Genomic DNA, 26,746 nt, shown 5'->3' with positions numbered 1-26,746 from the left:
AGATTGAGATGTAATTTAATAGTTTCATTTCAGCATGAAGATAGCGTCATCTAAAGTCGAGCCTGGAAAGATTTAAAGGTGTAACAGAGGAAATATTAATACTGTAAATAATATCTGTAGGGCTGCATGGGTCTATAAATCACCTAGTGCCAAGTTGGAAGGGGAGCCTATGTAAAAAAGAAAATCAAAAGCATCTTCTCCTGTGATCATCTGCGGAGCATGCCGGCTCCAGCCACCCACACCCACTCCAGAGGTGCTGGTTACCCAGCTGTGGCCGCAGCCGCGCTGCCGGTACGTGTTGGGTTCACTTCCCACACAGATGTTGATCTATGTCCATATCCACTTAGGGTTATGAGTGTAAGGTAACCTGCAAACAGGGCACATGGCGCAGCAAGCAGCCAGAAGCCCCACAAAGGAGAGCACCTGAGCCGCTGCAAACTGGAGTGTTTTATTTGGGGGTCACACCTCTACCTGGGCCAGGCCATGTTGGTCGCCTAACCAAACCTGGCTTACCCAACCCAGAGCAACACAGGGCTTAGTGATGACCTCCCCACCTCCCGCCTTGCTCCCGCAGACCGCGGCCGGCGGCCTCGCCATCAGCGCGGCCTGCGCAGGGCCCTGCCCCGGCGGGAAGGGCAGAGCAGCCGCAGCGCTGCGGGGCGGCCGCCGAGCCGCCTCCGACCGCGGCGAGGGGCGCGTTGCCGTGCGGGGCCTGCGGGCAGCGCGGCCGACCCGAGCCACGCCGGCCCCTCCAGCACGAAGCCGGCGTTTGGCGCTGCCCCAGCCCAGCACCCACCGCCCCGCCGGGCACCCGACGGCCGCCCGCCTGGCCGGGCGGGAGCCGCCTCTCCCCACCGTGCTGCCGCCGCGGGCCGGGCTGAGAGGGAGGGAGGAGGGGGGCGGCAGGGGTGGCCGCTCCCCACCCCTGGTGCCTGCCCCGCGGGGGAGAGCGGGCTGCATGGCCGCTCGGGCCGGCCGGGGGGGCCGCGGCGGGAGGGGCGACGCCCGCGTGCCGCCGCCCGCCAAAACGCGCAGGGTGGCGGGACGGGGCAGGGCAGAGCCGCGCCGACCCCTCGCCCGGCTGCCCCCAGCCCGCCGCGATGCCCAGTGACTCCCCGGCCTTCAGCAAGCCCTCGGACGCCGCGGGGCCGGGGGACAAGGCGGGAGGCTTCGGGAAGGCGGCGGCCCACATGGCGGCCGCCCCGGCGGACGGGGTCGCCGCCGGCGTGGCGGGGAAGAAGCCGCCGCGTCTGCCCAAGTGTGCCCGCTGCCGCAACCACGGCTACTCCTCGCCGCTGAAGGGGCACAAGCGGTTCTGCATGTGGCGGGACTGCCAGTGCAAGAAGTGCAGCCTGATCGCCGAGCGGCAGCGGGTGATGGCAGCGCAGGTGAGCCCCGCGGGGCGGCCCCCGCCAGCCGCCGCCGCCTCGGCGGGCTCTGCCCGGGGAGGGTGGGCTGTCGTGCCGGCGTTCTGCCGGCGGTGGGGTCGTGCCTCCGCGTCCCGGTGCCCGCAGGAGCCAGGCGGCCGGTGCCGCGGCGTGCGGTGCGCTGGGACAGCGCGGCCGCGGGGGAGCCGCGTCCCGGGATGCACTTAGGCCACCGCCTGCCTGAATTGGCGAAGCTTTTCTCTAGTTCTCCCGTATGTTTTTTGGTTTGTTTTTTTGTTTTTTTTTTTTTTGCATAAAAGTAGGAGATGACCTGACAGCGTGTAGGATTTAAGACCCGGTGAGGTAGCAGCGGCAGCCGTGAGCGCTTGGCTGCTCCCGTCCGAACACGCGTCCCCGTCAGAAAACCGGCAAAGTCCAAGGGCGCGGATCTGTTTTAAAACCTTCAGAGAGGAAGGCTTGTAGTTAACGTCAAACTGCCGATTTTCAGCTTGCTTTAAAATAGATAATGAATAATTTAGCCAATTAATTGGTTAGCGAGAATATTTCCCACTGGCGGTGTCGTATTCGGTATATCTGCTTTTCCTGATGCTAGTTGGCTTTAGCTGAGCGCCTTTCTAAAATGACTTTTCTTCTAACGGTGTTCCTGATTTTACATAGAGCGGCTCTATAGACAGCTCTGTAGTTGGGTCATCGTAAATCTAAACGAAGATTCAACAGAATTCGCTAAGAAACCGAATTGCGTCCAGTTCTGTGTAACTTTTTCCGGTAGGTAGTACCGCTGAAGTCACAACTCTTTGGCAGTGCAAATGGCAGCTGTATTAGACCTTTTGATCTTTATCTTGAACACTTCATTAAGAGGAGTCCTGTTAACAGGAGGACATTAACAGGAGGACTGTTGGGGCTACAGAAGGACTGTTAGGACTGACCTCTGTGAATCGAGTTCCACGTTCTCGTTCGTGCAACCAGTCCATTGCAGACAAATTAATTGCGAGGCGTTAGGGCAACCGGTGCAGGAGAAGGCAGGGGTATCAGAGTCACCGACCGGGTTTGCAGCTATAGTGCTGTCAGAGCTTTGTGGTCGTGCATGAAGTGAAGGTCCGCTTGACAGATTTTAAAAAACCTTAGCAGCCCTGGATTAAATCCTTTCCTACTTTTTAATTTAATTATTCAGTGCAGGTATATGAAACGTCCTTTGAACCTACTGAGAGCTTTTGTTCATTTAAATAGTTCCTCCTTGCCGGTGGCGTGGTAGTCCAGAAATTGGTATTATACCCAAGTAACATGCACTTTCTCTGCATGGTGTGAATCACTGAATAATAAATGTGGATCCCTTTGCTGCCTGCCTCGGGGGAGGTAGCACGAAATAGGGTGTTGCCCGAGCAAGTGTCCCCTTCTGCACAGACTGTTGTCATGCTGCCCAGCAGCTTCTGCTAGGAGATGAATGCCTCCTGCTAGCAGGTACTGGCAGTGACCCTCCTGGGGGTTTTCTCTTCCCTGCCTGGTGTTTGAAAGTGGCTTTGAAAGCCTCCCTAACTGAACCTTATCTGTGTAGGAGTAACACATTGAAAATCTGACTTTCCCCCTCTTGATATATTTCTGCAATAAGCCCCTTGGCACTGGTGGAATTTTGCAGGTCAAGGTTGTTGGCTTGTGAAGTCAAAGTTACCCATGGTGTTTGCAAATTTACACCCCCTGTTTGGGCTGCCTCTCTTGCAAGCGCTATTGGTATTTAACAGTATTATGCGTCTGTATTAGAAAAATGTTGCTGTTAAACATGGATATAGAGGGAAATTCAGTCCAGGTTACCCAGGAGAACTTCCAGCAAGAAAAGCCCATGATCTCAGTCTGTAATCTGGGACAGATTTCTAAGGTTCAAATGCAGATACAAATCAGTCACCTGGCAAGTTGCAGGGTAGGTTTCTGTAAAAGCCTCCAGCGTTGTGTTTGCTGCCTGGACCACATGTCATATTTGGCACAGGAGGATCACTGTGCAAGACTGATCTGCCAGTTCGGAGGCAGCAGAAGGGATCCTCTGTATCTTCACTAAGCAGGCAATGTGGTTTGTTTGTATCCGTGTCCAGACTCCATGGTACCTGTGGGCTTTACTAGTGCCAGCTAGGCTATGGAGCAAGCTACTGATGTGTGTTGGGAAAGACACAGGGAGTTCCTGCTCCTCCAGGCCTGGCCAGCTATCTGCAATGTGTGTGATGATGGCTGACATACTTGCAGGATGATTCCCTGCATTTGCTGTGCCTCTGCCGTGATAGCTCTCTGTGCACTGAAATTGCCTTGAAGGGATAGATTGCCAGCAAAGAGCCAGCAAGCAAGCTTGCCCAGCAGGCTTGGACAGAGCAGCAGGTTGCAGGTATAAGCCCTCATAAACAGCTGCTTTATATTGATGAAGAGACACAGCAGAGCCTTGCAAGCAGATAAATTTCTTATTTCCAGCCGCTGTGTATCAGCAGAGAGGAGGGTAGCGATTCTATGCTTTTTACAGTATGCTTTGCTGAGGGGCACCTCTGTTGGGTAAGTACAGTCAGCTTTAATGTCTTCATCTGGCTTTATTGGAGAGAAATGTACATAGCACCGGCATTTTGTAGGTTTGTTTGTATGTGTTTGGACAGAAAAGGGGGCTGGTTCTAAATATCTTTATAACCTCCTTTATGTCTTCCTCTATCCACTGGCTGGGTCATGCCATCAACACCGTAGAGAGTACCAAGAGGAAAAACCAGCCTTGAGTTCGAGTCTTTCCGTGGTGCCACTATACTTTGTGCAGAAGCCAGAGAGCATGCCCTGCGTGTGTCTTCTTGTTCCCAGGTTGCGCTGAGAAGGCAGCAAGCTCAGGAAGAGGAGCTGGGAATCAGCCACCCAGTGCCCCTGCCCAGCGCCCCGGAGACGTTTGTTAAGAAGAACAGTGGTGGCAGCTCTTGTCTCTTGTTGGAAAACAGCAGCCCTACCCACTCGACAAGCACAGCCATGACGGCAGCGAGCACAGCGTCAGGTAAAGCGCTGGGGTGGCGGCTGCTGGGGACAGGGGCTGCTGTTGCTACACCTGCCTGCTGTTTGCTGCAGCGGCGGGGTCGTGGAGAATCCCCTCTCCAGGAATGGTGTGGCACTGTTGGTATGGTCAGCAGAAGGGAAGAACCCGAGCTTGGCCTTTTCATATATTAATTGATTATTTTTACTTGAAAATCAAAATCAATTTGGCATTAGCTAGCGCTGTAATTGAATTTAGTAGGGTGTATACCTGCAGGTAGAGATTTATAAGGAGATTTTTCCTTTCTCCCAAGATTTGTGCTTGTGTCACAGTCCTGGCCACAGCTTGTTGGCTGGCTGTGTAACTTCTTCAGAGCTGGAGAGTTTTCATCATTGTATAGGAGCCGAGTATGTAGGTAATGTCATTGGCCCCAGCAGCAGAGAGCTGCCACCTTATGTGACCTGATCTGTTCTGTGTGGCCAGGTGTGATGAACTATGACAGACTGACACAGCCCTTCCACTCTGCTACATGTTACTGTATTGCATTTAACCCGTGTAGAACAAACAAACAAACCCAGAACCAATAACCATTTGTCTGCAGATTCAGTAGAACTATGGCTAAGCACAATGAGGACTTAAAAGAGCTGAAGTGAAGACTCTAGGCAAAAAGCTTTTTCCAGTGAAGAGCTTATGCGTGACAGATACATTAATTGAATATGTATAAAAATGAAACTGATGTAATTGACTTTTGCTGTTTAGACAGAAAAGAGAAAAGGCAAACAGAGGAAAGGAAAATGAAGTTGTATTTGTTTTTATTGATCTGTGCTGATGTCGGTAATACAGGTGAATATAATTCCTAGTTAAAAAGATGCTTCTGAAGTGGACAGTGCCTTGCATTAACTAATAAAAGGACAGCACATATGTGAGTCTGTCAAACAACATCACTCTGTTTTGCAGGCCATTTAAAGCATTGTCAGGTGGATTTGTTGCATCCATTGCAGATAGGTAGTTTCAGACCAATGTGGAGGAATTTCTTTGGAAAGCTTGTAGAAGAACTGGTTGATAAAACAATAAATAGCTTTTTATTAGCTTTTTTGTTTTCATTATTGCAGTCATGTTAGTGCCACATTTGAATTGAGGCAATTACTCCTTTCATATTTTGATTACTGCATGCTTTGTCTATAGATGTGGAAAAAGCTGGCTGGAGATTAAAGTAGTATATTCACTAATGTATAGAGATTGCATGTAACTTAGGAGAACAAGAAAACCCCTGCATATACAGAAAGGCCAAAAAATGAAATTGTCTTGCTGTCAGCAAAATTTGCTTAAGCTTTGGTAATGTTTTTAAAATGTCAGTGGAAGTATTTAATTTATTAATCCCATTTTAATAATTTCTTATTAATTAAATGAAATTATGGTATTTTAGTGAAAAACATTAATTAAACAAGCTTAAGGCAATTCACATGCTTGAATAAAGTCTTGAAAAGATGAAAATGCCTAATTTTGAAGCGATTTGAATTGTTTGAAAATTCTTGGTCAAAGCAATTGTAAAAGGTTTGCAGTCATCTTTTTTAGAGTGGATTTCTCTTTGCGAGCAATTCAAATACATTGTTTCTGAAGCATCTTACTAAATAACTGTGTGTGGGTGACAACATTTAAAATACACAGATTCATATCAAGATAGAAGATGTGATTACACCCAAGAATCAAGGCAGGGTCAGTTTTGTTCACCAGAAATGGAAGAACCTGGGAATGAACAGGAAATTGTGTTCCTAGTTTTGTTTTTGGGCACCTAAGTAGCAGCAGAAACTCACGCTTAGCTCAAAGGCAACTGCACTGTGTAAAGTTCTGTCCCGAATAACTGTGGATTTAATGCCACTCGTGTCTCCGAAGCTGCATCAGGCGCTCTGTGTTTGTCCAGACATGTGGGGTGGCTTCATCAGACGTTAGACTACAGGCTTCACCCTGGAAAGACTGATTTATTTTCAGCGAGCTATACTTGCTTCTTTTTTTTTTATTTAGCACATAAAGATATTTTGTCAGATAAGTGACATGAAGTTCTTGTTTTAGGTGTCAGGTTGTTTTAGGACCAGTTACTTGAAGGATTCTTGCACTGCTGCTATATCATTTTACTGGTACACTCAACTGCAAGCAAAACGAGAGACCCCATGAGAATGTCTCTGTTTGGTAGGCTGAGATGCTGATTTTGCCAGATTTTACAGTAATTGCTAAGGCAGGCAGAGAGAGCAAAACCCTTCATGGTGGGGTAAGTCAGCAGCTCCGTGCAAGCCCTGGGGGGTTTGGGAATGCAACGTGCCCTGTACCAAACGTGCTAGACTGGGCAAGAGATGGTTGTGTCAGTGGTAATTCTGTTCCTCCTGTAAGTTTTTAGCTTCATGAGCGCATTTTTTCTTCTGGAGTTCCGTCACGCAGAGTGTTGTTTGCCAGCGGAGGAGTAATGTATGAAGGAGTCACACAAATCAGACATAGTGCCAGAGAGAGAGTCTTTCCTTGCTGTATCCGTTTTATTGGCAGATCAGAAATATTATGACACCTGGAGAGACCAGAGACAATTTTTCAGATCCTTTTGTGACATGCTGTTTTTGAAAAGGGGAAAAATGAGTTATCATGGTCATACTGCAGGGGTTTGTGCATTCACATCACAAGCTTGGAAACTGTGTTTACTTTAGATGGAGCGTATCTTCCCCACTCAAACGCAAACTAGAAATGTGCGGGGTAGTTGGAAGGGAGCAGACCATGGTCACAGGAAATTAGCAGAACCTTTTGCAGATAGATTTTGTAGTTTCTGTGCATTTTCCTTTTAAAAGTTGCAGATTGCTGAGAGCAAAGGCTGTTTAATTGTACGGAGTGTCAAGAAGTCGTGATACCAGGGCATCTAAAGTAATTGCCCTTCTTTCTGTAGGGTAAGTACGTTTTGTTAGGTTAACTAGTGTGGAAAACTCAGGAAAATATTATGGTGAGGCATTTAAAATGTGCCTTTCATACATACTCATTTTTTAAAACCTGAGTTCTTCCCTGTTCCATGTCAGTTTGGTATCTCTGCCAATTTAGTATTTAGAAATCACCAGGGTGGCAGTTGGGGAAGCGTGATCCTGAAACAGCTTCAGGTGAGAGCTGCTCGCACCAAAGGAAGGAGACAGTGTGTTTCACCTTTCCTCCATTCTGTTTGGTCCTGGTCACAGACTGAGGGTCACATTTGCTGGGTGGGGTGGCTGCAACACACGTCACCTGATGACTGGAAGGTGCTGGAAAGCACCCCTGCTTTCTGCTGGTGGTGTTGGCCCAGTTTAGAAGCATGCACTGCGGACGGGGTTGCTGCCTGGTGCTGAGTGCCGGCCCCTGCGCTCCATGGCGGCTGGTGTCCTGTTGGCTTTGCACTGACCATTAATGACGGCATTGTTCAGCTGCCTTCACAGTATCGCTGACTGACAATTAGACATATCATTGTCAGCAACTGTGAGGAATAAGCTTGCGCTTGTTATTTCCACTTGCGATGTTTATTATGCATGACAGAAGCAAAGTAGTGTTCTTTACACATTTTGCCAAGTAGGTGCTGCCTTCACTTTGAAACTCTTGGAGGAGCATATGTATTTTTTATCTGCTCGTAAATATGGACTGTAGTGGGGTCTGCAATAATAACTATGACTAATGAATGGTGGTACTGTGATCCCTTTGAAATTGCAGTGCCCTAGATGCCTCTGAAATCCATACCTTGCCCTCTTTACTCTTCCTTTGGTTTTTAGATGTTTTCTTTTGCATTGACCTTTTCCACAACACTGTATTGTGATTTCAAAAAATGATGTCATGACCTTGCAGATGAGGTTAAAATGTTATAATTGGAAGGTATCATGTCCTGGTTTAAAAAAAAAGAAAAAAGGAAATTTTCTTTTTGAGAGGAAGTAATTTTTAGTCTTTACATTATAGTATCACATGCTGTCTGAATTTCAGTGTTGTAAAAAAGTCTCATTATAGTCAATTGCTGGGTAACATGAGGAAGCTGCCAGTGCTTAAGTGGCAGCTTAAGAGAGAGTGCTTAAGCACTGGAACGCAGGTTTCATTTAAATTTGAGAAGAAACTTCTTCACAGTGAGGGTGACAGACACTGGAACAGGCTGCCCAGGGAGGTTGTGGAGTCTCCTTCTCTGGAGACATTCAAAACCCACCTGGACACATTCCTGTGTAACCTCATCTGGGTGTTCCTGCTCCAGTGGGGGGATTGGACTGGATGAGCTTTCGAGGTCCCCTCCAATCTCTAACGTTCTGTGATTCTGTGAAGAGGTTACCTAGAGAGGTTATGGAGCCTCCATCCTTTTGGAGACTCAGAACTCTGCTGGATGGTGCCCAAGCAGCACGATCCAGCTGTGATGCTGGCCCTGCTTTGAACAGAGTTTTGGCCAGCTGGCTTCCAGAGGCACTTGAAATGCCCACTGTGAAAAAGAGGTCTGTGAAATGCCCGCTTTTTTGTACTGACATTAACGTGTTGAGATTTGAAATTCAGCCAGCCTCAGTACTGATTGGAATTTGCAATCCTGGGAAAGAAATGCTGACTCTTTTGACCTAAAAACACTTAATGACTAAATCTATGGTAGATTTCAACAGAAAATCAGCATCATGGGGCTTGACAAGTGGTGGAGAGGATTACTGGTTCAGGTGGCAGCAGCCTCAGCAGGAAGGAGAAGGAGGCATTATGTATTCTGCCTGGCACAAGCCAGGGCTAACATTATGGCAGCATGTCCTCAGAGGTCCTGGTGGGCACGCAGTGGTTACAGGTCCATCATTCTGCTCTTTCCTTTTGTCTTTGTCTCCTCATTACTTTCTAATGATGATTTTCCTCTGCTGCACCCACTACTGCTGCTGCGTCAGTTTTGGTTGCTGACTGTCTCCTGGTCCTGCTGGCCTTCCTTCAATACTGAGAGCCGAGCAGCCCCAGCCGTTGATTCTTGGTGCTTTTCCTCAGCTTCTCCCACAGGCAACAACCCTGTTCAAAAGAAAAGACCATAGTTGGACATAATGTGTCTTTTCTGGATTGTAACAGCTGGCAAAGAAATAGGTTTTGCATCCTTCACCTGTGAATAACTGATACCTTTCCATCCATAAGGAAGATGTGCCAGGGTAGGTTCAGGTTGGACATTAGGAAAAGGTTCTTCACCCAGAGGGTGCTGGAGCACTGGAACAGGCTCCCCAGGGAGGTGTCACAGCCCCAAGCCTGACAGTGTTCAGGATGAGACTGGACAACTCCCTCAGACACACAGTGTGAACTGTGGGGTTATCATATGCAGGGACAGGAGTTGGACTCGGTGATCCTTGTGAGTCCCTTCCAATTCAGGACATTCTATGATTCTATTCTATGATTCTATGAACTGTCTTAACCTCTCTTGCACTGGCATTATTTCTACAACACAGGCTATTGTTTCGTGGATCAGTTGCTGGAGATGGTCCTCTGCCTGTATGGGGCTTTCGTCAGTTGCTAAATCTCTTTCATGTTGGACTAAGTAAATATGTGGGGAGTGTTTCACTTTGAACAATCTTTCCTTGGTTTAGGATAAAGCTTCCCCTAATAGTCTTCTAAAATTCCTGACTGATACAACTATGTGATGAACAAAGCTCCTCACACTGTGGTTACCATGCCTTTGCAATCTTATGTTCCTACTGAAAACACGTGCTTTTTGCTCAGAGTTGTTTAGAAGGACATTGCTTGTGAAGCCAGGGGGGCGTTTCTGCATCTCTCCACTGCTTTGGTTTCCCTGTACTTGGGAATGCTGCAAAGGAGTTTTAAGCATCTCATTATAAAAGGACATAGATAAATCTGAAAGTATAGAGAGAAGGGTGACAAAAATGATGTATGGCTTGTAGAAAAGGAGACTAAGGGTGGATATAACAGTCTATAAATATTTGAGAGGTAATAATATGGAGGAGGGGGAGGGATTATTTACAGTGCTTGAGACAGCATAACAAGGAGCAACGGCTTGAAACTAAAAAAGACAAAATTAAATTAGACAGTAGACACTTTTTCTCCTAACTAGAAGTGCAATTAGCAATGGAGTGACCTGCATAAGGACAAGGGGGTAAGTGAAGCATAATCAGGAGAGGTGTTTAAGAGTGTGTTAGATTACGATCTCAAGTGATTAATATGGGGGTAAACTCTGATCAATGTGCAGGTTAAACTAGATGACAGAAATCTCCTGCAGCTTTTTCATCTCCTGTATGATTCATTGCCTCTGGCCATTGTTTGACTGTGTTAAATAAATCATAATGTTACAGGGTTCTGCATCCCTGATTAGATGTTTCCAGTTAATTCTCCAGTTCTGGAGCCTGCAGCTTGCAAAGCTTGCACTTTCCCTGCGCCTCCTTTCAAGCAACATTCATTCGTCGTCTTTGCAGCCTTGTGTGTGTGTGTAGGTGCTTGTGTTTTATCTGAGCTAATGTCTTAAGTGCCATGCATGTTTATTCAGTGATGCACAGACCCTGACAAAACTGCAGTATTTCTGTCGTGTCAGTGAAACAGGCAGAACTGGTGGCAATTTTCAGAATTAAGTTTCTAAGTCAAGAAGTTTTACTTTTCCTTTCAGGCGTTGGATCCTGTCTGAAGCTTCAGTGGATGTGTAAAAACAGATAGTAGCATAAAAAGATTTGGAAAAGCTGGCAGAAGGTTTTCAGTGCAGGGCTGGGGCTGGGGAAAGCAGCATGTCAGAGGATCAGGGGAGCTGCTGGGCTGGCCGCCACCTACCCAGACCTGCTTCTGTGAACACCTTTTGGCCGGAGGGGTGGAGGTGGAAACCCACAGGCAGCTCAGCAGGTATTTCCATCCTTCTTTCGCGTTTCAGAAGAGCTTTTTTTCCCCCTAAAGAATTTTGAGTAGATTTTTTTTTTTTCCCCAGAAATCTTTCACCCTAGTGCTGTCTGTGTTTTCAGCGTCTTTCTCTCTGACTTCTCTCACATCAGGTGAGGTTTCCAGACCTAGAGCAAGGTCCCCACCGAGCAGCTCTGAACAGGCTTTGCCGTGTACACTGTCCTCATACCTGGAGCTGGGGGTTTCTCTTTCTACCAAAGGCCAGTGGGGCTGGTGGGCAGCCCTGTTGTTCTTTGTGCCTTGGAAGCTCTTCCTCCATCACGCTGGCATTTGCATATGTGCATTCACATTTAGAGAGTTATCTGTGCCAGCTTGTGCTTTCCATTTGTCATGAACACCAAGATAAGGAATGTAGCAGGAGCAGAAGATGTACTAAGAATTTTCTGTCCGAGAGCACATTATTACTCTATCTGCATCTAACCTCGTTCCTTTCTGTGTCCTTGAAACAGTTATTATGACTTATCTGAATGTGTGGGGCTTTCTTTTTGTTTTTAGAAAAGATATAAGTGGGGAGTGAAAGGAGTACTGCACGCTTCCTTAACTGAGCAGTGGTGTGATTTCTTGCCTTTTTTTCACATGCTTTCTTATACCTTGAAGACTGCTTTCTTTTGCTTTGTTTATCAAATAATTTCTTAATTCAGCCTGTTGGCCCATTTTCAATAGATTTGTCACTTATATGGGGACTAAAATGCAGTTTCAAAGGTATCTTTTGTAGGAACACTTTTGTATGTTTATTCTATTTTTTTTTCCTGAGCTTTGCTGAACTTTCTCCTGAGTTTAACTACCTGCTAGTCTTAATCAGAGTTGTGAATAGCTCAGTTACTGAAGTACAAACATAATTTGTGCACTTCTGTCTTATGTTTTCTTGAAGAGCTTGTCAGTTACCACTGAGCTTCTCTTTCTTTGCAATGAGATTGGATGCCTAATTATTTTATGATTTATTTTTTTTCACAGTTACTCTATCTGCTATCTATTAACATTATTTCTATTGCTCACAGCGCAGCCCACCATTTTCTGACTTGGAGACCTATAATTGTGGGCACAACAGAAGTTCAGCTGATGTAACCCATTGTAGTTCCAGTTGCTGTACATTTCTGTCTACCAGTTGTGCTATCAGTAAAATTCCTTAGTGATCCATTTGCATGGCAGCAGATTTTGTGAAGGCAAATGTTGTTGCTTCCATGCAACACTGGCAACCCTGTACAAAAGTGATGCACGTGCATGTGATTTTTGCTCACTTGCCCAGGCCCAGTGGGTGTCCACAATGGTTCTTTACCACTCCTGATATTAGTTTTTCCATCATCTATTAGGCAGAGTGAAAAAACCCTCCTGTTATTTCTAGTTGGTCTTTTTTAGAAACCTTTTGGGTTTCTGTCATCATATAGCTTATAACCAAGCATGGACTCCAGCTAATTCCAGCCATTGCCCTACTCCCTTTATTATTTTTAGTGTGAGCCATAATGATTTTATCCCAGTCATATTTCCTCCAAGGTCTCCTATCTCAAACACTTGTAAAGCCTTCCCTCCCTTCTGATGTTCTCTTTGATCTCTTGTTAATGACTTAAATCCCTTTACATTTTATCCACACCGAGTTCTTTCTCCTCCTCTCAATTTGCTTCTTTGTGCCTGCAGGTGTCTGGGCTGTTTTCCATCACTGTCTAGAAATCTGGTTTTCTTTCCTAATTTCCTTCTATTTCTTCCTCTTTTTTTTTCTTCCTTTTTTTTTTTAAGTCATGTTGATTTTAAGTTTTGCTCCTGTTGCACCCTTTAGTAGATTGATGGATGTCTGAATGCAAGGAGTTATAATGGCTGTAAATGTATTTATCAAGTATCTTAAGATTATTAATAACATTTAAACATATATGTGCACACATAGTAGTCATACTCCCAGCTGTTCTATTGAAGATTGAAAATGGCACTTGTTACTCATGCTTCTAGTTTTCTGAAGCACTGATTTTATTGGTCCTGATCCTGTTAGCTGTCATGTTTGCTAATAATTTTAGATATGTAAATAATCCTGCTGTCTCAGTTCAGCATGAACAAACATATCCTGGAGGATTAAAATAGTGCATAGCATCCTCACAGACTCAAAGCTGTGTTCAACGTTTTCGAATGCTTTTTCTTTACTAAGGCTGGTTTTTTTTGCCAATAAAGTTTTGAATATGATCGCTATAGCCGTATTATAAAGATCAACAGTGCAACTAAGGAAAGAGCAAGTAGTGCCCCCCACCTCACAGAAACAGATCAACTACTCTGCTCTAGTCAGTGGCAGAAGACACTGAAAGTGGGATTTGCTACTGCAGACAGTGTTATTGAGGGCCTGAAACTTGCATTAAGTGTGGAAATAAAAATTATTTTTCTGTAGGTTTTATTTCTTCAGCCATATTAGGAGGATTTTTAAGTTGCATGCTAAATGTTTGCAGCAGATCATTTTTATTAAGTGTATGCTAAATGTGAACAAATGCACCTTTTCCAGTTTTACTGAAATCAGTGGTGGTATTTCAGCTCCTCTTAGCTGGAGCTGGATTGAGGCTGTGTGTATGACTGGAAAACTTATTATGCCAAGCAGCAGTCTTCTGAATGGCATTTCTGCATCCTGGTTATTTTTTCTCCCAAATCATGTTTTCCTTTAAAAAATACTGTTTTGTGTGAAGTTTAAGATTAACAAAAAAATCTTAAAATTGGGAGGTTTTTGAATTGTATTAACACATACACACACAGAGAATTAACAGGAATTTGGCCCATTATGGGATAATAAATCTACATCTGGAAGAGAGGAAGGAAGAAATGCTCAATATTCTTTTATGATCTTTGCTTTGAAAAAAGGCAGGTGCTATTGCTGTATATGGAGAAGATGACATTTTGCTTTCATGGAATAACTTGAATACGGCATTTATAAAACAACAAACAAACATAACAGAAAACTTGGCTGAGGACCTCTTTAGTCCATTAATGCTGATTTGTCTTTTAACACTGGGGAAATCCCTACGGCCTGGAAGAAAGCTGACATTGTGCCAGTGTTTTTAAAAAGTGAGTGTGGTAGGGTGGGTGGCTACAAATCCATCAGCCTGACATCGTTTTTGTGAAAACAGTGGAACAGTCTGCAGCAAACTGAAATGTGCAGGAGAAGGAGAAATGCAGCTGTTACGGGATGCTCATATAACGTGAATTAACAGAATCTTTTACCCATAAGGGTAAAAGATTATGCCAAGTTAGTAATCTTCTGTCATTACAAAATTGCTTGACAAAGTGACCTATTGATGCCATCAAATTCTGCGAAGCATTTGGTTTTTATACCCGCTGACACCTTGATTAGTAAACTGAACTGACAGAAAATCGCTATTGTATGTGTTACATGGTTTTAAGAAGGATGATCCTGGTCATCTGACAACATAGGTCTGAGCGGGGAATCTAACAGGACGGTGTTTCTGGAGACATGTATTGGCTGTAAGCTGTGTGGTCTTCCATTGGTATCTTGAAAGCAAGCCTGGAATCACCACAGGTCATCATGGTAGGTGCAAGAAGGGCCTGGCAAGCAGTGCAGAAGACATACATGCACTGTGGGAAGGCTTGGTTAGATGATGGGTCACGTGCAACCTATAGCCACTTTAACCCATACCAGAAGTGAAAAACAGAGGAGTGTGTCCCCAAGAAACATTGTCACTGCACATGAGCTGGTGGCCAGAGGGTACTGTGCTGAATGCTGGTGGTTCCCGGTGGAAAAGGATGACCAAGGACTGGCACAGCCCCTCCAGGCAGACCTGTGGTGATGGGAGGGAGGTTTGGTGTCTTCTGTGCCTGAAACTGGTGAGGTACCTGTGGAACTAGTGGGACTCCTTCCCTGGGGACCCTGAACGTAGTGGAAAGTGGGCTCAAAGTGGCTATTGTAAAGGAGATTGTTGGTGATTTTTGAGTAGGCACCCCACACCAGGCTCAGGAGCGTCACTGGGCCAAAGCGATGGGAGGCTGGGAGAGGAGGTGAGGGACATACAACATCTGTTTGCCCCATTTGTACTGTTCCCTAGGCTTCTCTTCACAGCTAGTGCTGAGGATATAGCTGTGGTCTGGACTCTCACATATGGGCTTGAACTTGGAAGGGCTCAGGTGGGAGACACATAAATTATTAGAAGACCAGAAGATGTGTCCTGGCGCAAGAGACAGCAATTTATGTTGCCCTTTAGTGACCCCCTTATCTAAGATTTAATTAATCCCCGGTGTGATTGTTACAGTTTGCTTATGCCTTTGCCGGACCAGACCAACTTGAGTTGAAGTTTTCTGTGTCATTTCATGGGATGGGTTTTGACGTTGTGAACAGAAGCAGCATGCAGATGCAGAGTCCTGTGAAAAGTTTTGGGTGCATCCACCGTGAGGCTCAGGCGCGGTGATAACAACCTTAATTCTGGGATTTCCCAGATTTTCTTGAAATGTGCTGTCCCTGCTGTGTAGCGTTTATCCTAGAGTGCCTCTTTCTGGCAAATGCTGTTCTTGGTGAGATGTGCTGTCTTGCTTAGGACTGGTTTAGCCCTTCATAGGCAGAACTGGAAAAGCTCAAGAGTTATTCCTAGAGGAGAGGAAAAGTAATACTCATTCCTTCAGGGTGAAAATGAGTATTTTTCTAGCTGTCGAGTGAATCTTGACAAGCGGGAGAGTGCAGCCGTTAATGTCTGAGCAAATAAAGCCATCTCCTGCCCCCAGGACACATGCCTGCTCCAGCAGACGCTCCTGCCTTTATGCCCACTCCTCATGGGTAGCCCCGGCTGAACTGGTGGTCCAGTTGCTTCATCCAGCAAGTGGTGCTGTGGGACGCCCCAGCTCTGCCCTAGCTGCTGCAGGAAAGGTGCGGTGACTGGTTGTTCTGTCTTGGGGTTTTGGGAGGAGGTGAAAAGCATGGTAGGAGTTGGCAGGTGGTAAATGCCTGGGCAAGGCGTAGCTGTGACAAGGAGGTGGGGTGGATCAGTCCCTGGCCACTTCAGCTCCAGGAGCTGCAAGAGGCTCAGAGTTGTTGGACCACACATTTTTTATTTTTTTTCCTTCATTTTTAAAAAATGTTTATTTCTGCTCTGAGAAGAAAGTCACGTATCCAATGAGCAGCTGTGTTTCCTGGGTACAGTCGGAGAGGTAGCTATAGAGTGCAGTAGCAATAAGCTGTTTTGGTATGATTTATTTTCTCCAGTCTGGAGACACAGCTGCTTTTAGCCCACGCATCTGATATCGCTGATAAGAGATTTTTGCACTTCTCCCACAGTTGGGCATCCAAGGCTGTTTAGGCAGGTGATCCCAAACAAGGAGGAAAAAGAGCCATTGGATTTCACACTTGAGCTTGAAATGGGGTCGTAGCGTTGGCAATTGGGAGAGGGAAGAAAAAACATTATTTTCTCAAAAACCTCTCTGGTCAAAACAATTGGGAGGATTGCAAAGCTGGTTTTGCATAGGAGAATGAGAGTATTACAGCCCCATACATCTCAGAAACTGGGCTCTGGGACAGGGTACAAGCACAAGCTCCTCTCTGCTCTTTGCCTGTGTTTGCTGGCTCATCTGGAACGCAGGGTGACTCTCCCTTCCCTGTATGGCTGCTGAGGTCCCCACCTCCCCGCTGACTGAGAGCCAGCACAGAGTGGTGGGACTGAGGTCTGCAAACTGATGAGGAGCACAGAGAAGGGGTTTGTCTTGCCAGCAGTGGCTCAGGTAGTGATCTCCTAAGGTCTGAAATCAGGGGTGCTTTCAGGAGTGACTCTACTTTTAGGGAGAAGGCTTTCACTGGGAGATCTGAAAGGCTACAGTCAATCATAGTATGAACTTTTAGGCCAGATCCTTGGTGTTTATTTGTCATGATGGCAGAAAAGTATCTCAGATTTTCTTGTGTTTGGGAAGTTTATTTAATCACACAGCTCAGAAGCATCAAAATCATTTTTTACTAGAATTTGCTAAGCAATGATTTCTTAAATATCTCTTTTCAGATGGGAATGAGTTTGTACATATAAGCATCCAAAAGAGAGGTTTTAAAATAAAGCACCTTTTGGAGTATATTGGTAAAAAGAGGACTAAGGACAAAACCAAAATCAGGATGCAGAAAGCTGTCTTATTTGCTTGAGAGCCCTACTTGTCTGTAGGGTCCAGTTCCAGTGTCCTTATGAAGAAGAGGGACGTTGTGTGGGCTCATAATGCAATTAGCTGTTAGCCAGAGCGAATGGTACCAGGATACAGGTCCGTGTCTGGTCCTTCACTGGGAGCTTTGACAGCAATGGAGACAAAAACCTGTTCCTTCGCAGACTCGCATCACTATACATAAAGGACCGTCACTGTGAATCTTGTATTGGCCCAGCTTTTTCTCTTAGGAACCTGTATTGCATTTACAGAAGCTGTAAATTTGGGATGGGAGTGGTTTGTGCTGATGTTGTTTAAAGTCCCCTTTCTGCTAGTGAAAGAGCAATAAATGGGCTTCTGTGTGGAAGAGCAGGGCTCAGCAGAGTTACACAGGTGTGAAAAGAACCTGAAATGGTGAAATCAGACTCTGGGGAGGGAGGAGAGAAAGAGAAAAGGTAGCATTGGAGAGGAGAACAGCTAGGACCTTTGGCAGAGACTGACGTTCAGCCTTAGCCTTGTGTTGCTGTCATGTTCTTCACGTTCACACTGAGAGACTCCAGCCCCTTCTCATTCCTTCCTTCTTTTACTGAAGCGGTTTCCTCTCCTCATGTTAGCTATAGCAGGAAGCGGGAATAGGGAAGGTGTTCGTGTGTAGGATTTTGTATGGTATCGCCATGCAGGGTACAAATAATAAATGACCCACTGCATGCTTAGACAATTTACTGCCAGCTTTTGTATGTGTTGTCACAAGTGCTCAAAAGGTCAAAAAAGCTTCCTTAACAAATTTGATAAGATAATGCAGTGAGCTGTAACAGCATAAAGTCCTGGGGGCCATAGACCAGAGTAGAAGAAATAATTATGCATGGTAATGGGTAATTACAGATAATGGCCTTTTTTAGGGGTGGCAGAAAATACACAGCCCCACAGCCTTGCCTGGAATGAACATTGTCTAGCACATTAACTTTATAGCAAGCTAAAAGTTCAGCGCTGGAACTGAAGATAATCCGCAACTTCTAATGGGAAGAGAACTGAAATACTCCTCCCAAAGGCAGAGTGAGCATGCAGGTTTTGTTCCTTGGGAGATGGCGTGTCTCAGCAGAAAGTAAGTAATGGTGCCAGCTTTCTTTGACATCTGAAATACCTCTGTCATGATTGTCTGGTGGGAGAAACATATTGTTCCAGCATTTCTGATTATGATGGTAGGGAGTGATTTCACACTGGCTTCATTCAAGGCTACTGTTTGACCTCAAAGCTAGCTGTGAATTGAAGTAACGCATTATGAGACTTAATATTGCCAAACCAATTAATAGGACTGTACTCATGCTTTATATTCTGAGAAAGGGGAAGTTGTCAGGTGTGGATCCAAGACTCTTTTGAGGTCTTGAAGGCAAGTGTTTCCTGACTGAATAATTATTTTCTGGCATCTTAAAGGCATAGCTGTCTCCTGCCACAGAATCTGGCTTGTAGGAAGTTGTTAACACTTCAGTGATGAAAACAGTCACTCTGAGTTGAAAACTAAAGGCAATATAAACTGCGAGAAGCTGAACTCTGCTCACTGGGCAATGGCTATGCCTTCCTGCTCCTTTACTAAATGTGTTACTTGAGTAGACAGAATTCTTCATTTTCTTATCTGTGTATGTGTAGTCTCTAGGCACAGAAGAAATAAAAACTGCTAACCATAAGAACTCACGTCAATAAATGCAGACAATGAAATTATCTTAATTGCCACACTGCATACACAGAATCCCTATTCTGAAATATACAATCATATGGAGACTTATGAGGTGTTATGGCCATGTGAGTAAATTGAACCATGTCACTGCATGCTCTGCGACTTTGAAACATGACTGTATGTGCTATCCTGATTTTTAAAACAGTTCCTGCTGTGTGTCCGTCCCAAGCTGCCTAATACTCTGCCCAGATTACCACATGTGGTCCAGTAGGCAATTTGGTGCTTCTGCCCTGTTGTAGATGCTGAGGAAATCTAGTAGTATGGACTCAGTGTCATTTTACCTGAGCATCAGCGAATTGCCCAGGCATGTTTAAATGACTGTTATCAGTGTATAATGAGATGTATAACTGGCCCTTAATAGTACTGGTAGGAATAGAAAATACTCCATGTTTATATAGAGAATGAGTGGATGTTACAGGCAGAACTTGAGTGTTTGCATTTCTCGGTGTGTATGCTTAAAAACATGTTTGGATCTGTGGAATAGAGATGCCGATAGAAATTCTTGTAAGTTCCGTGACATTTCTCCTTTCTTCTCCCAAAAAGTAAGAAGGGAAAGAATGATCTATATACTGGCTTCTTGTTGATTTTTCCATGCATATCCGCAATTCGTTTAAATCGCCATAGCTTTATTGAAGTAAATGGTCTGAGACTGGTTTACATTAACCGAGGACTGGACCACTGTTTTTCACCATGCTCTGCTAAGTGAAGACAGGAGCCCCTCATAGGTTACTGAATGTATAAGGCCCATATGTGTAACTGACCCCAAGAACTCACCTTCCTTAAAAGAAAATCCCAGCTGTCCTGAAATGAATTACTGGTTAACTACTATTAATATGCCATAGAGCTAGAGAGTCGTCTACAACACTGCAAGATCAATAACAGTATTTATTGTGCATCATATTGATCTTCTATGAAAGAGTGGGCCATATTTCACACTGTGTACATAGTGCAAAAAAAGTAGCATCGGTTCTGTACAAGAATTAGTAAAGACAGAGAAAAGGGCTTAGGGATCCAAGGGCACAGCTGCATGAAGGGACACTGCTTGTCTCACTGCAAGAGTGTTGCTCACATGTGGAGAGCCTCTGATGGCCCTACATTATAGATTGGGTGTTCCTGAAACTAAGCAAGAATTTTAACTGCTCTTTTTTTTTTGGTTTGCTTTTCTAGTTTCTGTTCCTTCATGCACAGGTTCACTCACATATTTTTAATCATGTCCTGTTTGCAACTTGCAAAATGTTGAAGTTTGTGGCTAGTGGCAGGAGAAAGACTGAGGAGCCTGGTTTCCATGTGCAGGGTGAAGACAGCCGAGGGCTGAGCCCAGTTGATGCAGCAGCCCTCTTGTTTTAAAGCACGGGTGGAGGGGCAGAGTGGGAGTCTGACAGCACAGCAGCAGTTGCCTCATTGAGAGCTTAATTTCTGTCTAAAATTGCTCCCCTTAGAGCAGTGAACCCCAGGGCTGCCCCTCATGTGCAGGTGTTGTAATGAGGCAAGCTCTGGGGAATGAGAAGGCCCTCCTTGCCAGTAGAGCCATTCAGCTGTGCTGAATTACATTTAGGGGGAAAAAAATCCCAAAATCAAACAACAACAACCACCTCCCCAAAGAACAAAACAAAACAAACAAAAAAACCCAAACCACAAACAAACAACTGAAAGCTACTTTCTTAACCTTGGTATTCTCTCCTTGCTGGTGGAAAACAGAGCCTTGGGCTGACAGCCTCCCTTGAGGAGAACACCTTGCTCATTGAGCATCCAGAGGTGAGTCTGCAGGAAGGTTCACACAGAGGTAGAAGAATTATGGATACAGGCTAAAGACCAAGCAGAGGAACCCCACTAAGTTAAAGTTTAATGGCAGCCATTGCTTCCAATAGATCTGCCCTATTCTGCAGACGGTGGCCATGCCTGAGGGTGCTGCAGCCCAGAAGCAGTGTGGTTGCCTGCCAGCTGGCTGTTAGACTTCAGTTGGAGAGAACCAGCATGGATAGTGCAAAAGCTCCCCTGGCCATGCCATAAACATGAAATCTCTGTGCAGAACTCCAAGTGGCTTGTTGTATCCCTAGGACAGTTTAGCAGGGTTCTTTGGCCTTTAATTCTGCTCCCCTTGTCACTTTGCACTGCTCTGCAGGTACCCCATGTAGGTGCTGACTGGTCTGAACTGCTTTTCTTCCTGAGCTTTCATTGCTCAGATGAAAAGTCAAGACTTTGTCGGCTTCCTCCATTAATAGCAAAACTCCTTCCCTCAATGTATTTACCGTTTTGCATGTTCTGCATGTGTTGTACGTGTACGATGTATGCATTAGTAGGAGGAGATTACGTGATTCAGCCACGCTGGATGGGGTAAGAGAGTAGAGCTGCACTGCAGACCTGCCCGTGACCCATTGGGTGCTGAAGACCTGCAAGAGCTCAGCTTTCCAGAAACTTCTTTCCCTCAGGCTGGCAGTTTCAGGACTGTGAGGAGCTTAGAATGACCCATGGGGTTCTTTGACATGGTCTGACCTGACATCTGCCCAAAGTCCAGATGGCACAAAGCTATGTCTTGTATGAGATGTCTTCCTTCTCCCAGGTGAAGCACCCAATCTGTTCCAGACGCTTCAGAAAAAAGGCAGAGACAGGTCCTAAAGTGTGACATCAAAGAAAATCTCATGTCCTAAATTTGGAGAATAGTGTGAGTAGAAGCATGTGGCAGCTTTCTCCTGCTCTTTGTCAGATGTTGCCAGTCCTTCCATCTTCAGAAGCATGATGTGGCTTGGGATTTAGAGAAAATGAACTCTTCTTTGCAATGCTGTTGCCAGAGTCCTGGTTCTGTATGGAGGTGGGTATGTCTCTCCCTTCACCTGCACTTTTGCCCTCTCTCCTGGCTCCTGTCTTTATTGCTGGTCTGCCGGAGCACACCCTTGTGGTGTGGCTGCAGCTCGCAAGGGTTGTGCGCCAGGGATGACGCAAGGACCATGGATTCCATAATTCTGCATTCATAACAGAAAAATGCCCCAGGTTGCTGACACCTGGAGATTTATGTGTATGGGTGCACGCGTGGCTGAATGAGCAGGTGACCAGCTGTACAAATGCAGCATTGAGTCTTGAGAGGGCAGCTGGTAGTCCTGTAGAGGCTACTGGAGAGCCAGGGGACAGCTGAAGTGAAGCAGAGCATTGTTCTGGTGAGCACTGAACAGCAATGGGTGGCAGCAAGTCAACTATTTTGCACCTTTGGTGGTAAATGTTGGTAGCCCCAACCACAGATACGTAGAGACAGAAAAGAAGGAGTGAAAGGCATATTTTTTTCTCCTACTTAATATAGCAGAAGACTGCAACCACTGCTCTTTCATTACGAGGGAGCTGTAGTGCTACCAGCCACTGGAACATCAGAGAGTCATAAAGGGTGCTTGTTTGATTTTTGTGGATAGTTATGGGCAGGTCTCTGTTCTAGTCTAGCCCATCTCATCCCATGTTAGGAAGTATAGTGCGTGAGACCTTTCCAGAATTTGCAGGAAAACATCCTGCTTTCTCCCTCCTCTTCCTTCTAGCTGTGGACACCTCAGTGTAGCTCACCTTTAATTTATTGGTGTAAAGAAGCTCCATCTTGCTGGTGCTAGTATTCTTAGTGGAAAGTATTATCCCTTCTTACAATGCACTGCAAGTGGAAAGACACTGCAGAGATTTCAGGAGCATAGCCCTGCCAGAAGTCCTGCGGCTGGCTGGCTGCCCCACGTAGCTCTGTCTCATGTGAAATCTGTGTCTTGGCAGGAAACATGTTCAAGAATTCTACTTTTGGCTTCTATTTTACAGCATGAAAAACAGAACAGTTGGACCACAGCTTTATTCGGGAACTAAGTTTGGGGAGGGAAGTCAGGTTTATGCTGTGATTTATCTAAGTTCTGATTGTATCAAAGAAATGGACAAAAGGACCTGAAGATAGGCCTGCCCAGGTGCAGAATAATAGCAATAATAAAATTTCATTAATATATCAAAGTGCCAAAACTGTGTAGGATCTTTTGTGGCATTTTGGACTCCTCTGTTCTGTGTGCAAATTTGAGAGTTACTCACAATAATGAAATGAAAAAGGCCAGCTGGCTTGGTCCTCATTTGCATAGGGATGAGGGACAGAAAAATCAGATGTAGGAGGCATAAAATACTCTGTTTGGTGATAAATTAGTATAGTTCATTTCAGTCAACAAAATGCCAGCAAGAGCTGAATGAGGGCACTATATAATTTAGTGACCTGGAAGGAGACTATCCATGATTGCAGAGAACTTTCATTACAGTTGAAGAAGTGAAACAGAATTGCATTTTAAATGACAATAATTGGTAAAATTGGTCATTGCATCTGGTGTGCAGCTAATACGTAGTACAGTGGAAGTTGTTACCATGACTCTGAGAGGCTCTTAAATGCCACCATATTCATTTTGCAAGGTAACCAAGGTACAGATGTACCAAAAGAAAGACACAAAGCAAATTAGGCAACGCCTGCCTGATGTCTCTTAGGGCTGTTATTTTCCATGTGCCTATTGTCCGTGCTGCTTCATCTCCATACCGGTAGACCTCGAGAGCTCTTCAGTATTCTTTAAGCTACATGCTGTTCTCCTCCACCGTGTAGTTAGACAACATCATGGGAAGAGCACGAGCTCCTTGCAGAAGGGGTTGTTATGCTGCGAACACTGTAAGGGTTGGTACGGGGCAGGTTACAAGGGTGTGAGCTAGAACCAGAGCTGCAGAGATGGTGGGATTTACAGTTGCTCCTGTGTTCAGGATCTAAATGTATATTCACTGTATACTTAGACTTCCTAAGGTTGTGGCAGTTTTTTGTTGTGTCTGGCTTGGCCAGGTAGCTGATGCACCATGTCAGGTAGCGCTCGACTGTGAAACAGTACTTACAAGCATCTTTCTTTTTCAGCCTTGCAAATATCACAAGGCACTGGTTGACACTGGAGTGTGGAAAATGGGCCTTAGAGCATCCCCTGAGAAACACTCCCATTGTAGGGAGCGATGGGGGGACAGACCTGTGTGGGGACAGCCTGCAGGGAGAGCAGCCAGCTTTGGGTCTGGAGGCACTGCAGAGAGCAGGCAGCAAGTCACTAGCAGTCTGCCTCCTCTTTTGCCAGTGGTGTGGAAGCTTGTTTGCTCTGTGGTTTTGTAGGTAAACAGAAGCTGAATTTGATTATAGAAGCTGGGCAAGGATTGAGGGCCTCACTGCTCAGAGGTAGCATGTGGGTTTCTGAGACACCTTGGCTGATGATGTGGTGCTTTCCCTTCTGTAGCATCTCTTGGCCTTGTGGTTGTTTGTCCTTTTTAGAGGCATATTTAGAAAGTGTCCTCTCACCTACAGGACACTGGCTGGAGAGGGGTCATCCTGTAGCTAGAGCCTTTCTGCTTCCAGGGAGTTAAAAGAGACTTAGCACACCATTAAAATTTAAAAATAATAGAGGGCTGATGTGAAATCGTCATCAGATCAATTGATGCTGCTTGAGGACTCGGAGCATTGTCGTAACCTGCAGTTGGTTTCGTCCTGTTTTGCCGTGTGTGTAGGTTGTAGTCTTGGCCTTTGAGTAGACATCAGTCCACTTGAGTTTCCACCGAACATCCAGCCATGTTTCCCTTTCAACTCCTGCCTCTTCTTATTTACTACTTTCTTTCCAGCCTTCAGGACAAATGGTAGCTCATTAGAAGGTGAAAGGTAATGGTCTTCATGGAGCATCCTGTCTCATAATGGCTTGTTTTTTTCTTTTCCAGAGGGACGGATGCTCATTCAGGACATCCCTTCCATCCCCAGCAGAGGGCACTTGGAGAGCACGTCTGATTTGGTTGTGGACTCCACCTACTACAGCAGTTTTTACCAGCCATCCCTGTATCCTTACTATAACAACCTGTACAACTACTCCCAGTATCAAATGGCAGTGGCCAGTGAGCCTTCTTCAAGTGAGACGGGGGGTACGATTGTAGGGTCGGCCATGAAAAACAGCCTTCGAAGCCTCCCAGCAACATACATGCAAACCCAGTCGGGAAAACAGTGGCAGGTATGATGTTACAGAGGTGTTACACAGACAAGTGAGGTGGACACTGAGCTGTTTCTTGGGCCTGATTCTGACCTCCTGTTTGCTGGTTTCGTGGCAGTGCAAAACCAGAACCAGATTCCAGTGTTGGATTAGAACCCACGTTAGGAAAATTAGCCAAAAGAGGTGGCACAATGAAAGTGATGATACAGGTTAGGCAGGTTGCTGCAAGCACAGATAAAGAGCACCCACTTGATTTTATGTTTTGAGTTACGTCCTAGTAGATTATGGGCTGTTCTCCAGAGGAGTCTAACTGAATTACCCAGTATAGCATCCTGGGAGCTTCAGGTGTGATTTCTGAGAGACTTTGCTCTTCAGGTGCCTGTTCTCTTCCATTTGGCACATTCAAGGCACTGCAGTGACCCAGGAGACCATGCTGTTGTGCAGTGGGTTGGTGGCAGTCAGTTGAATGTGACATGGTGTGTTGTTCATGGTGTGTTTTGGCAGTGTCAGCTCCAAGGCTTGCAATTTCAACGTGAGTAGCTGAAGTTACAGGCTGTGCTGCAGAGATTCACACCAGAGTTCTGTGTACGTCATTAGTTAGGGCACAAAGTCAACTGAGCCCTCTCACTCCAGGACTTGATAACTGTAGCCTCCAACTCAGTACCCATCGGAGACGGGAAAAAGGGGAAGTCTACCCAGGCGTGGGATTCTTGGCAAAATAAGTGGAGCCATTTCAGTGATCCTGATACTGTTTGGTCTTGGGCTGCAGTGGTGCCTTTCTGTCTGAGATTGAACTTGGGAGGCTACAACCTCTGAGTCAGCATACACCCATGTCCCTTGTTCAAAGGCAGGAGAGGGCAGACCTCCTCTGTAGAGCATCAAGAGAAGGCAGGCTGCTTCTGCAAAGGCTCTGTTGTGAAACCACTCAACAATGAAAGATTAAATGTCCACCAAAGCCTCCTTTCTGAAGGGAGCAGATGGGTTGTCCCCTTTGCTGACAGGGAATTCCTCTCGCAATTCTAGCACAGGGACCGACTCTGAAAAGGCAGTTTAACTTCTGATACTAAGGAGATGAAGCTGAGACCAGGGTGATTACAATTACTGTAGCAGTTCACATCACCTTCAGTGAGCTTTCCTATCATGAGACACTTTTTTCACAGAAAGGTCCTTCTGAAAATGCAGAGGCCTCCTGGTGCAACAGCTGGCAGGTCCATGAGTTTTAAGATCATGGCTTTACAGCAGTATGCATTTAGTGCTATTCCATGTACCTTTTTCTCCATGAGTAGAGCTGCGTAGAGGGAAGAAAGCTGTCTCCCTTCCTTTTGCTATCTGAGCCCACATCATGAGGGCTTTCTTCTCTCAGTGTGTTGATAGGCTTCACCACAGTCACCTTCAAATACATGGAGGTACGCTTTTTCAGTTAGGTTAGTTGATAGCATCCTCTCTATTTGCTGAATTTGATCACCAGATCAGTGGAAGAATGAGTTGAGGCAGGCTGGGGATAGATTTTATGTGTGGTAATGAGGTGAGGTGCCAGCGGCATTTTAGCTTTTTCATTTTGGTTGATTTGGTTAACCTGGGATGTCATAGCAGAGTCTTTCAGATAGAAAGTTACTTTTCTGAAGCTTTTGCAATACCTAATTTGTAGTAACCTACTGCAGAGCTGATGCATGTAGACACCATCACAACTCAACGAGGGACAGCAACGTAT

At 45.6% G+C, this 26,746-nt stretch overlaps 1 protein-coding gene across 1 annotated transcript in view; it reads left to right on the top strand.

The window, feature by feature from the left end:
- The first annotated feature begins 929 nt into the window (after window positions 1–929).
- The window catches only part of DMRT1 (doublesex and mab-3 related transcription factor 1), a 62,065-nt gene continuing 36,248 nt past the window's right edge, over window positions 930–26,746 (top strand). Inside the window, exons 1-3 of the mRNA XM_065047254.1 lie at window positions 930–1,388; window positions 4,206–4,389; window positions 24,773–25,056. Coding sequence (XP_064903326.1) covers window positions 1,101–1,388; window positions 4,206–4,389; window positions 24,773–25,056 — 756 coding nt within the window. The 5' untranslated portion in view covers window positions 930–1,100. The remainder of the gene's footprint in view (window positions 1,389–4,205; window positions 4,390–24,772; window positions 25,057–26,746) is intronic.

This window comes from Columba livia, chromosome Z (genome assembly GCF_036013475.1).
Source record: "Columba livia isolate bColLiv1 breed racing homer chromosome Z, bColLiv1.pat.W.v2, whole genome shotgun sequence".
NCBI lineage: Eukaryota > Metazoa > Chordata > Aves > Columbiformes > Columbidae > Columba > Columba livia.
This window is presented reverse-complemented; position numbering and strand designations above follow the sequence as displayed.